This window comes from Chelonoidis abingdonii, chromosome 21, assembly GCF_003597395.2.
Source record: "Chelonoidis abingdonii isolate Lonesome George chromosome 21, CheloAbing_2.0, whole genome shotgun sequence".
Taxonomy (NCBI): Eukaryota; Metazoa; Chordata; order Testudines; family Testudinidae; genus Chelonoidis; species Chelonoidis abingdonii.
This window is the reverse complement of record NC_133789.1, coordinates 15,538,186-15,549,537: the sequence shown is the minus strand read 5'-3', so window position 1 is coordinate 15,549,537 and position 11,352 is coordinate 15,538,186. Positions and strand designations below refer to the sequence as shown.

Genomic DNA, 11,352 nt, shown 5'->3' with positions numbered 1-11,352 from the left:
CTCGATCATCAAGGGGCCCCACTGGTTGTTTAGCAGGCTTCCTGCTTCTGATGTACTTAAAAAACATTTTGTTTTTACCTTTTGAGTTTTTGGCTAGCCGTTCTTCAAACTCCTCTTTGGCTTTTCTTATTATACTCTTGGACTTAATTTGGCAGTGCTTATGCTCCTTTCTATTTGCCTCACTAGGATTTGACTTCCACTTTTTAAAGGAAGTCTTTTTATCGCTCTCTGCTTCTTTTACGTGGTTGTTAAGCCACGGTGGCTCTTTTTTAGTTCTTTTACTGTGTTTCTTCATTTGGGGTATACATTGAATTTGGGCCTCTATTATGGTGTCTTTAAAAAGTGCCCATACAACTTGCAGAGATTTCACTTTAGTCACTGTACCTTTTAACTTCTGTTTAACTAACCCCCTCATTTTTGCATAGTTCCCTCTTTTGAAATTAAATGCCAGTGTTGGGCTGTTGAGGTGTTCTTCCCCCCACAGGGATGTTGAATGCTATTGCATTATGTTCACTATTTGCAAGCGGTCCTGCTACAGTTACCTCTTGCCTCTTTGACCAGCTCCTGCGCTCCACTCAGGATTAAATCTAGAGTTGCCTCTCCCCTTGTGGGTTCCCATACCAGCTGCGCCATGAAGCAGTCATTTAAAGTATAGAGAAATTTTATCTCTGCATTTCGTCCTGAACTGAAATGTTCCCAGTCAATGTGGGATAATTGAAATCCCCCATTATTATTGAGTTCTTAATTTTGATAGCCTCTCTAATCTCCCTTAGTATTTCATCATCACTATCACTGTCCTGGTCAGGTGGTCGATAATAGATCCCTAATGTTATGCTTTTATTAGAGCATGAAATTTCTATCCATAGAGACTCTACGGAAGATGTGGATTCGCTTAAGATTTTAACTTCATTTGAATCTACATTTTCTTTCACATATAGCGCCAGCCCACCCCTCCACTGCATGACCTGTTCTGTCCTTCCAATATATTTTGTACCCCAGAATGATTGTGTTCCATTGACTGCTCTCAGTCCACCAGGTTTCTGTGATGCCTATTATATCAATATCCTCCTTTATCACAAGGCACTCTAGTTCACCCAGCTTATTATTTAGACTTCTAGCATTTGTGTACAAGCACTTTAAAAACGTATCACTGTTTATTTGTCTGCCCTTTTCTGATGTGCCAGATTCTTTTTTATGTGACTGTTTATCATCTGATCTGACCCTTACATTATCCTCTTCCGTCCTCTGTTCCTGACTATAACCTGGAGATTCCCTGTCGTCAGATTCTCCCTAAGAGAAGTCTGTGTCTGATCCACATGCTCCTCTGCAGCAATCGGCTTTCCCCCATCTCCTAGTTTAAAAACTGCTCTGCAACCTTTTATGTTTAGTGCCAGCAGTCTGGTTCCACTTTGGTTTAGGTGGAGCCCATCTCTCCTGTATAGGCTCCCCCCATCCCAAAAGTTTCCCCAGTTCCTAATGAACGTAAACCCCTCCTCTCTACACCATCGTCTCATCCACGCATTGAGACTCTGAAGCTCTGCCTGCCTACCTGGCCCTGCGCGTGGAACTGGGAGCATTTCTGAGAATGCCACCATAGAGGTCCTGGATTTCAGTCTCTTCCCTAGCAGCCTAAATTTGGCTTCCAGGACATCTCTCCTACCCTTCCCTATGTCATTGGTACCTACATGTACCATGACCACCGGCTCCTCCCAGCACTACACATAAGTCTGTCTAGATGCCTCGAGAGATCCGCAACCTTCGCACCAGGCAGGCAAGTCACCATACGGTTCTCTCCTGGTCATCACAAACCCAGCTATCTACGTTTCTAATGATCGAATCTCCCATTACTAAAAACACCTGCCTTTTCCTAAGCAACTGGAGTTCCCTCCCCAGAGAGGTAACTCTCAGTGCGAGAGGCAACCCCAGCACCATCTGGAAGGAGGTCCCAACTATGGGGAAGTTTCCCTCTGCTCCCATTGACTGTTCTGCTTCCCTGGGCCTTTCATCCTCCTCAACAGTGCAGGGGCTGTCTGAGCGGAGGTGGGACAATTCTACAGTGTCCCAGAAAGCCTCATCAACATACCTCTCTGCCTCCCTTAGCAACTCCAGTTCCGCCACCCTGGCCTCCAAAGTCCGCAAGTGGTCTCTGAGGGCCAGGAGCTCCTTGCACCGACTGCACACATACGCCATCCACCCACAGGGCAGGTAATCATACATGCTACGCTCAGTGCAATAAACTGGATAGCCCCCACTCTGCAGCTGGGCTTCTGCCTGCATTGTCTCCTAGTTAATGGAGGGTTGTTTAAAGGGTTGTTTAAAGCTTTGAATGTAGTTTGGTTTATAGGTTTTAAGGGGACTAAAGGGGCACAGATAAGACTGACAACAGACTCCTGCTCCCTTCCCACTCCCTTTCTGAACTCCCTTGAGAAACTCCTTATTAGCAGCCCCTGTTCACAAGCAATCACATCATAAGTACAATGCCTGGCAAAGAACCCCTCCCCCTAAAAATGACTCCCCAAGGCAATCCACCCCAACTTCATCACAAGCACATTCATACCAGTGCTGTTCTCCCTCTTCTCTTGGGCCAGGCAAGCCCATCATGCTGGAGCATGCAGCATCCCTGAGTTCTGGTGCCCAGGTACATCCAGCACTTTCTGGCTGGTCTGTAAACACGTCAATCTGCCAAAAGCACATTTGATGCCGGCTGAGCATGGCATTCAACCTCCGCTTGCCAAGGCCTCCGAGATCAGGGGACAGTTTGATAAGCCAAAGCAAAAGGGTGCACATAAGGTTCTCAAGTAAACAGGAGAGACAGTAGCTCCACTTATGACAATGTCATTTGGTGGGAATAGTGTCCCAGCCTGCCCTTGAATGTAGCCCCCCAATAAGCAGAAAACCCTGGCATCACGATCTGTTCAGTGCAGCCCACGCTGGCATCCATACATTGGAGTCTGTGCTCCACCTGGGCCTGCATACCAATGGAGCAATATCCTATGCAGTTCATGTCCTCGTGTGCTTCTTGAGGAAGACAAACTATGGGGCCATAAGTCCCATCAATGGCCCCAGTGCAGTCTGGAAACCCCATTCTCTCAAAGTCAGCAATAACTCCACATTGGGAGTAACTCATATGCCTGACTGCCTCAGAAACCTCTGCCACCACTTTACCCCCAGCCAAACTTCCAACATCAAGCTGGTTAGTAATGGTAGTATAGTATAGCAGTCTGGTGTAGCCAGCTTCCAGACAGGTATAACAACCTGCCTCTGGGCCGGAGTGGCCTGCCTCATGCATATCTTTATGCTGGAGGGGTGGGGCAAGCTGCTTACAAACTGCATGGTGATGTGATCCCACCAGTCCATGTTTGTGGCCCTGCTTCAGCAGCAGCTATGCCAAGAGTCATGAGCAGCATCAGCCATGTCTGTATCCTCCTCCTACTCCATCATTAGCTCTTTGATGGGCCAGAAAATGCTGCTGGGACATCCACTGGAATCTCATGGAAGTTCTGCCCGTTTCCTGAAACAGGAGTGACAGTGCAAGCAAGACAAGTTCTTCAAATGGCACCTCCTCATGTTGCTGGCTCCGGTTGCTGGGACTGTGCAGATCGAAATGCCGAGTCAGTAGGATGTGTCAGTGGCTGTTCAAACTTCCTGTGACAGCTGGGGTGGACAGTCAAGTTTTTCCACACAGCACCACGAACAAAGAGCTAGAGCAGCCACCTTTCGGGAGTGTGGGTCAGTGGTCAATTAGCCACTGGGCTAACAGGGTCTGTGCCCAGGGGCCCTGGCCAATTGGAGCCCCCCAGAAAAATGGGCTCCCCTGCATCTGATCCACCTGCCCAAGACTCCTGCTGCTCCTGCAACTCAACTCCAGACGTGCCAGTTGGGGGGGTGGGGCAAGCCCGGGCACTCTGACCCTATTTCCCTAGCACTCAGTTTTGAAAGCCTTGGCTTAATTGTCTGCAAATGTGTATGGCTGTTGGTGCATGCTGTGTTGGTGCAAGCTGTGTGTGTGTGTATGTGTGTGAAAGGGGATCTGACTCTGAACTGAATGCTTCTCCATCTGGCCTTGAGTCACCCCTATGCAAGCCCACTTGCTTCACTGGGGTTGTGTAGGTAAAACTGGGCCCTTTGCACCTTGCATCCTCCTCAAGTTTCTGAATATAAAACTAGATTCAATTTTGCCCTGGCTTACCCTTCCTGGGCCAGGCAGGGGCTGAACCCAGCACTAACTTACCCTCTCCTCTCTGCTCCCTCTGGCAGGAAGTGCCCTGAAGGATATATGTGTATGAAAGCAGGAAGGAATCCGAACTATGGCTATACCAGCTATGACACTTTTAGCTGGGCTTTCCTTTCTCTCTTCCGCCTCATGACTCAGGACTTTTGGGAGAATCTCTTCCAGCTGGTGAGCGCTTCCTTTCCTTTTATTTGGGTTTTCCCACAGGCAAAGGCAATAGCTTGCATTTGATTGCATGTCCCCATACACATGGCAGGTCATTGAATTAAAGGTCATTGTGTTTTGTTTTGTTTTTAATTTCCTCTGGTTTTGTAAAAGCAGCAAAGAGTCCTGTGGCACCTTATAGACTAACAGATGTACTGGAGCATGAGCTTTCGCGGGTGAATACCCACTTCGTCGGATGCATGTATTCACCCACGAAAGCTCATGCTCCACTACGTCTGTTAGTCTATAAGGTGCCACAGGACTCTTTGCTGCTTTTACAGATCCAGACTAACACGGCTACCCCTCAGACTCTTGTTTTGTGTGTGATGATGGAGGGTCCAGCCCATCTGTGGGCTGGGAGATCTAAAACATGCCTCTGGTCACACAGTGTAAAGCACGTGGGAGCTTGTTGCTTATAGATATTCATCCAAAAGCATCTGGGCTGGAAGGGAGCACCTGGCTAAGTGCAATGGGGCATATTTTCCACGGAGCTGGGCCTGATGTAACCAGTCCACATGCTACAGTTGACAACAGACATAATCACAATCCACTAAATAAGTCCCACCCAGGCACACTGGGAGCTGGGACTGCAACCTTTGCCCTTAGTTGAAAGGACAGGGGCTGGTGCTGAAGGAGAACTCACAGCTGGTGGGAATAGCAGGTCCTCTATCTTCTCTGTTGGGGCATCACTAGAGGGCAAGATCACACAGATATACTCATGTTCTACTGAGCCCACCAGTTTGCATCTGTACCCAGAGTCTGAGATCTCCCGGTTCAGGGGCGTTTGGATGAGCCTGTTGTGATGATCAGAGTCTGCCCTCCATATCCAGGTTCAGCTTCTCAGTCCCTCAGGAGTGTGAGGATCTGTTGTTTTCATTCACGGCCACCCCTCAGACTCCACTGCTGTAAGTGTGGTGGAAGCACATGCCAGAGGAGAGCCCAGTTGTGCTGAGGTTTCTGGGGATTGTAGCATAACTCACAACCCACTGACACTCACTGCAGCATAAACGATGAGGTGAGGGTTAGCTGGAAGTAAAGGCCTCTCAGTTATGTGAGGAGAAGGTGAATCAAAGCCACACCCAGCACTGGGAGGAGGCACTAAGGTAACCTAGCAATTAGAGAGTAAATAGGCTAGTGGTCTGAACTTCTGTCATGGAACATGCCTCTTCTTCCCACAGACCCTCCGCGCCGCTGGGAAAACGTACATGATCTTCTTTGTGGTGGTCATATTCCTTGGTTCCTTCTACCTCATCAACCTGATCCTGGCTGTTGTAGCGATGGCCTATGCCGAGCAAAACGATGCTACCATGCTGGAGGACCAGCAGAGAGAGGAGGAATTTCAGCAGCTCCTGGAGCAGCTGAAGAAGCATCAGGGTGAACAAGAGAAACTGGTCAGTGCTAGGGGGGCCTGGCTGCCATGGGGATTGGGCGCACTAAGAATGTGGGGCCGGAGTCTAGGTCTGTACTGCAGCTGGGAGCAAGCCGCCCGGACCAGGCCGACAGGGCAGGGCTGGAACTAGTGCCAGAGTGGACTTTGCAGCTCGGGCATTGGGTGGGAAGGATCAAAGGAAGGAGACTCCGAGGGGAAGGGAAGATGAGGAAGAGGGGAGGCATTGGGAGGAAGAGCGAGCTTAGCCAGTGGCAGTGGTAGGGAGGGGTGAGATGACAGAGAACTAACAGCCAATGTCATCCCAAAAAATGGGATGAGAGATCCAGGCTACAGGGTCCTCCACTGAAGCTAAAGAGCCCCCAGCCCAACAGAGGATGGGGTGCAAATGTGGCTCAGAAGTCTGGCAATTCTGTGGGGCCATTCCCTGCCAGAGCTGAGAGGAGCTTGCAGGGCTGGGCTGAAGTCCCCAAATCCTCTTGGCTCCTTTCTCAAAGCAGCCTGTGCCAGGCAGATCTGAAGGAGGTAAATTGGGATGTCCAGTCCCAACTCCTCCCACCTCCCCATTGGACTCACCCCTAGGCACCAGCCCAGCAGCCTCAGGGGTCCTGCCCACATTGTGAGCAGCAGATGGGAAGGGCCTTCACAGCCTTCTGGCACTATCCTTCACTTCGCTCTGAAATGCAGCCTTTGGGGCTCCCATCCTGGGCTGTAAGGTTGCCAGTTTTGGTTAGATGTGTTCCTGGAGGTTTCATCACATGACATAATCTTTCATTAAAGAGTCATCTTTAATTCCTGGAGACTCCAGGACAATCCTGGCGGGTTGGCAACCTTACTGGTTGCACTGTAGCTGCTCTGCCCTGAGCAACTTCTAAGCCCCTGCTCCCTGCAGCTTGCCTAGGGAATGTGGCCAGAGCAATTGGGGTGTGGCCTAGGCATCCGCGCATCCTGGAGCTGTCAGTCATTGCAGCAGGTGTACGTCAGAGTGACCCTCAGGCAGGTCTATCTTACACTGAAGGAATGGCCCAGGACCTGGGGGCGGGAGGTGGCTTAAGGCCACATTTGAACCCCCATGTTGTTGTGACAAGGGCTCCTTAGCTGCAGCCTAGGATCTCTTGTCTCATTTGCTGTGTTGCTGTTGGCTGTTAGTTCCCACCTCCCCCTACCACTGCCACTGGCTCGGTTCACTCTTCTGCCCCGTGGGCCTCTCTCCCTCCCCTCTTCCTCATCTTCCCTTCCCCTCGGCGAGCGCATCAATATGTCCACTCCCTACACATAGCAAGCCTGTAAAATATGGGCAAAAGCTTCTCCAGCACCTGACAAAGCTGCCTTGCCGGTGTCTGCTCCAGGTATTTGTCATTTTTAATATCATCTAATCAGCATTTTGGCCCTTGTTGGCTTCTTCCCGATTTTTCCCCATAAATCATCCCTGCAAATCTAATTTTTGGTTGGGCATATGACCAATTTCCTCACTGATCAAGAAAAATGCAAAATTGTGATTTGCTGTCTCGGTCATCTGCCTCTGATCCCCCAGCAGTTGAACCAGGATGTCTGTTTCCGCCCATGTTTAGCTACTGTGTCCTATGTGGAGATGGTTCACTTTCCCTTGGAGACCTTGGTGTCTGCCCATCACTGTTCTCTGCAGGGACGGCCCAAGGTGCAAAATTCATAGTTGAACTCTAATGCTCACCCACCTTTGGCAAGAGACCTTCATAAGGGCCCAGTGTGCTGTCATTAAATACACCCCCATCTTGCTTCTCCTCCGCAGCTCAGGAAGTGGCTAAGCCATGCCCTGTCCAAGGGTCAAGGGTGCAGGGATTGTGCAGGGTTAGGATGGGGCCATGTCTAGATCTTTGCCATAATAATATTAATCCCATTTCCTGCTTTTCATTTTCAAAGCCCAACATTCATTAATGAACCCTCCAAACGCCTCAGTGTGGTTTTATCTATTATTACCCCAGCCTGTAGATGGGGGGAAACTATAAAACTGGGATAATGACTCTCAGCGCCGCTGAGTGTGACCCAGAAATGCCATGATTTTGTTCCATTCTGAAGTGGAATGAACACCAAAACACTGAAATTTCCTGTGAACTAAATTCAGAAAAAAATGGGTTGGGGTTGATTGAAACGTTTTGTTTTGATAAAATAAAAACGTTTTGTTAGGATTTTAAAACTTTTTTAAAAAAATGATTTAAACACCATGAATTTTCTGCCAAAGAGTCATATTGAAATAAAAATGGAAACATGCTGCTCCCAAAAATGTCAAAATGGGCCATTTCAACGTGATCAAAGTGCTTCGTGTTGTGGTGGTGGCGGGAGGGGGGAATTAAACAAAATGTCATCAGACTCAATACGTTTCTCTAAATGTGTCCATTTGAACAAAAATGGCATGTTTCATCAGAAATCCACTTTGATGAAAAAATGGTGTCCAATGCTAATACTCACCCACCTTTGGTAAGAGAACTTCATACAAGCCGAGTGTGCTCTCATTAAATACACCCCCAACTTGCTTCCCCTCCACATTCATTCAGATAAGGAAGTGGCTAATCCATGCCCTGCCAAAGGGTCATATCCAGCTTCTCTTCCTACCAGAGGAGATGTGCTTCACCACCCTCCTAGTGAAATAGTGTTTCCTAATATCCAACCTAGACCTCCCCCATCGCAGCTTGAGACCATTGCTCCTTGTTCTGTCATCTGCAACCACAGAGAACAGTCTAGATCCATCCTCTTTGGAACCCCCTTTCAGGTAGTTGAAGGCTGCTATCAAATCCCTCCTCACTCTTCTCTTCTGAAACCTAAACAAGCTCAGTTCCCTCACCCTCTCCTCGTAAGTCATGTGCCTTAGCCCCCTGATCATTTTCATTTTCCTCTGCTGGACTCTCTCCAATTTGTCCACATCCTTTCAGTAGTGTGGGGCCCAAAACTGAACGTAATACTCTAGATGTGGCCTCACCATTGCTGAATAGAGGGGAATAATCACTTCCCTTGATCAATGCTCATACTAATACAGCCATTAGCTTTCTTGGCAACAAGGGCTCACTGCTGACTCATATCCAGCTTCTCATCCACTGTAATCCCTGGGTCCTTTTCTGCAGAACTGCTGTCTAGCCATTCAGTCCTTAGTCTGTAGCAGTGCATGGGATTCTTCCGTCCTAAGTGCAGGACTCTGCACTTATCCTTGTTGAACCTCATCAGATTTCTTTTGGCCCAATCCTCTAATTTGTCTAGGTCACAGCTTTGAGTTTGGTTTGCTTTGAACTGAGAATATGCTGAGAGTAGGCTGACTAGATGTCCCGATTTTGTAGGGACAGTTCTGATATTCAGGGCTTTGTCTTTTATAGGTGCCTATTACCCCCCACCCCTGTCCCAATTTTTCACACTTGCTATCTGGTCACCCTAGCTGAGAGTGGAGAACTGTTTGCACACAGCGGTAGCTCTGGGGCCTCGAGGAGAAAAGACACATCAGCAGTGGGAGAGGCTGCACCATTTCCATTCCCCAAGGAGATAACTCTGGCAGCTGTTACCCATGTCCCTTCCTGTGTGGAGCTGACAGGGAGGCAGCACGAGCTGTGTCATTTCCAAGGTGCATCCTGACCCGTTTTCATGAGCAAAGACTAAGCATTAAGCACAGAGAAATGTGTCATCAAACTATTGCCTTAGTCTCCGCAGAAAGATTCCCTCCCCTCCCCCCAACACACGCACTGCATCCCACTGAGGAAGCTCCCACCGCAAAAGTCTCTGGTGTCTTTGCAGTTACGAGACCGTAAATCAAGCAGCAGCTCCCAGAGCAGCAGCGCAGTGGAGAAGAAGACAGGGGACTCTGCCCCAGCTGTGGCTGACAACGAAGGCAAATCCAAAGACTGCAAAGGGCGAGTCATACCCAGGGTCATGCTGGAGCATTCGGCGATGGTTGAGGAAGTATATACTGGTTATGTTTCCTCTCTCTGGTGCTGTCTGTGAATGGCAGGCTGGATTCATCTCTGCACTGCTGCAGAGCCCAGCAGAGGGACCAAGTGGGGAGAGGTTGGACTTGTCTGTCCTGGGGCTGATGGGAGCCACAGTCCGAGGGCTGCTCCAACTTGTTCTGCTTGCTGCAATGGCTGTGATGGACTGTTACAGCTCAGCAGAACATCTGGGGCTAATACTCCAGCCAAGACCCTGTCCTGTCCCCAGCTCCAATCACTTCCCTTTTATACAGCTTTTAGCCTAGAACATCCCTCGGGGATGTTAGTAATGACCTGCCTTTACTGCAGCCATAGAGTCATCTGATGGTTTAAGGAGCTTCCCACAGTAGCTTCAGACCCATCTGGTTATTACCTGCCTAGTTCTTCCTTTTAGTACAGCCCAGGCTGTGCCATGAGGACTCATGATTGTTATGCTGCCCTCCCTCTAAGTGTGTTTAACGGACTGCTGTGGCCCATGTCCTCAGACTATGACCTGCTCTCCTTTTTGTAGCCAAGTTCTGTGGATGAGCAAGGCAAGTCAGATCCTGATCAGCTGCTAGCAGGCACCCAAGACGGACCTGGTCTCCAGCAGAGAGCAGAGAGCGCAGTCAGCATGATCTCTAACATCATGGAAGGTAGATTTCCGCCCTAATAAAGCAGGGGCTGTGCTGGGTACTGTTCAGCTGGAAAATGCCAAGCCGAGGACAAGCTCCCATGTGCCACAGAGAGCTCTGTATGGATTGACTGTAAAGCTGACAATCAATGTCAAATCCATAAAGACTCTGAAAAGCAAAAAGGATTTTCAGGACAAATGTTGCTTAATATAAACCAGAGAATAAGACCATAGGATTGGAAGGGACCTGTTGGGTCAGTGAGTGTGGGCCCTCGCTATTGCACGCAACCCGTCATGTCGTTCTGTTCATAAACTTAGCAAACTCCATCTTAAAACTAGTGAGATTGGCTTCCCCCACTGCGGGGGCTGTGCCAGACCCTCCCACTTTGGATGGTTAGAAACCTTCTTCTAATTTCTAGCCTAAATTTATTCCCAGCCAGTTTTCTCCCCTTTAGTTCTTGTGCCAACATTCTCCCTCTCTGGGGTTTACACCCCTCTACCCCCCAACACAATTCAGTGCTATCCCAGCTCCAGTCTAGCTGTGCTATGCTGTTCCCCTCTTCCCCATCCTTTGCCTGCTGCTTGTCTTAGATTGTAAGACTGCTTAGTGTAGGTCCATGTAGGTCCAGTCTCCTCTAGTGCCTGGCTCCCCAAAGTCGCTGCTCAAGGAGTTGCTCCTTAGCTTAGGTGACAGTAGTGCATGCTCTCCACGTGAAAGCGAGCTTTCAGTCCCTGCTGACAACCTGTGAACAGTGCTTATTGCCCAGGCCTTTTGAAGCAGAGGCTGTGTATTTCAGAGCTCATCAGGTTGTGGGCACGCTGCAGGATTCCAAAGAGACGATAAAAGGAGCAGAGCGAGATGGCAAACAGTCATAATACCACTTCAAACCCCAGATTCATCTCTTAGCTCCTGGCTGCCTGATTCCACGGCCGGGTCCACATGGAATGCTTTTCTTAACTCGAGTAAGATGTC

At 49.1% G+C, this 11,352-nt stretch overlaps 1 protein-coding gene across 1 annotated transcript in view; it reads left to right on the top strand.

The window, feature by feature from the left end:
- The window catches only part of SCN4A (sodium voltage-gated channel alpha subunit 4), a 170,352-nt gene that overhangs the window by 89,100 nt on the left and 69,900 nt on the right, over positions 1–11,352 (top strand). The window contains exons 9-12 of the mRNA XM_032768355.2: positions 4,258–4,399; positions 5,614–5,826; positions 9,576–9,740; positions 10,278–10,401. Coding sequence (XP_032624246.1) covers positions 4,258–4,399; positions 5,614–5,826; positions 9,576–9,740; positions 10,278–10,401 — 644 coding nt within the window. The remainder of the gene's footprint in view (positions 1–4,257; positions 4,400–5,613; positions 5,827–9,575; positions 9,741–10,277; positions 10,402–11,352) is intronic.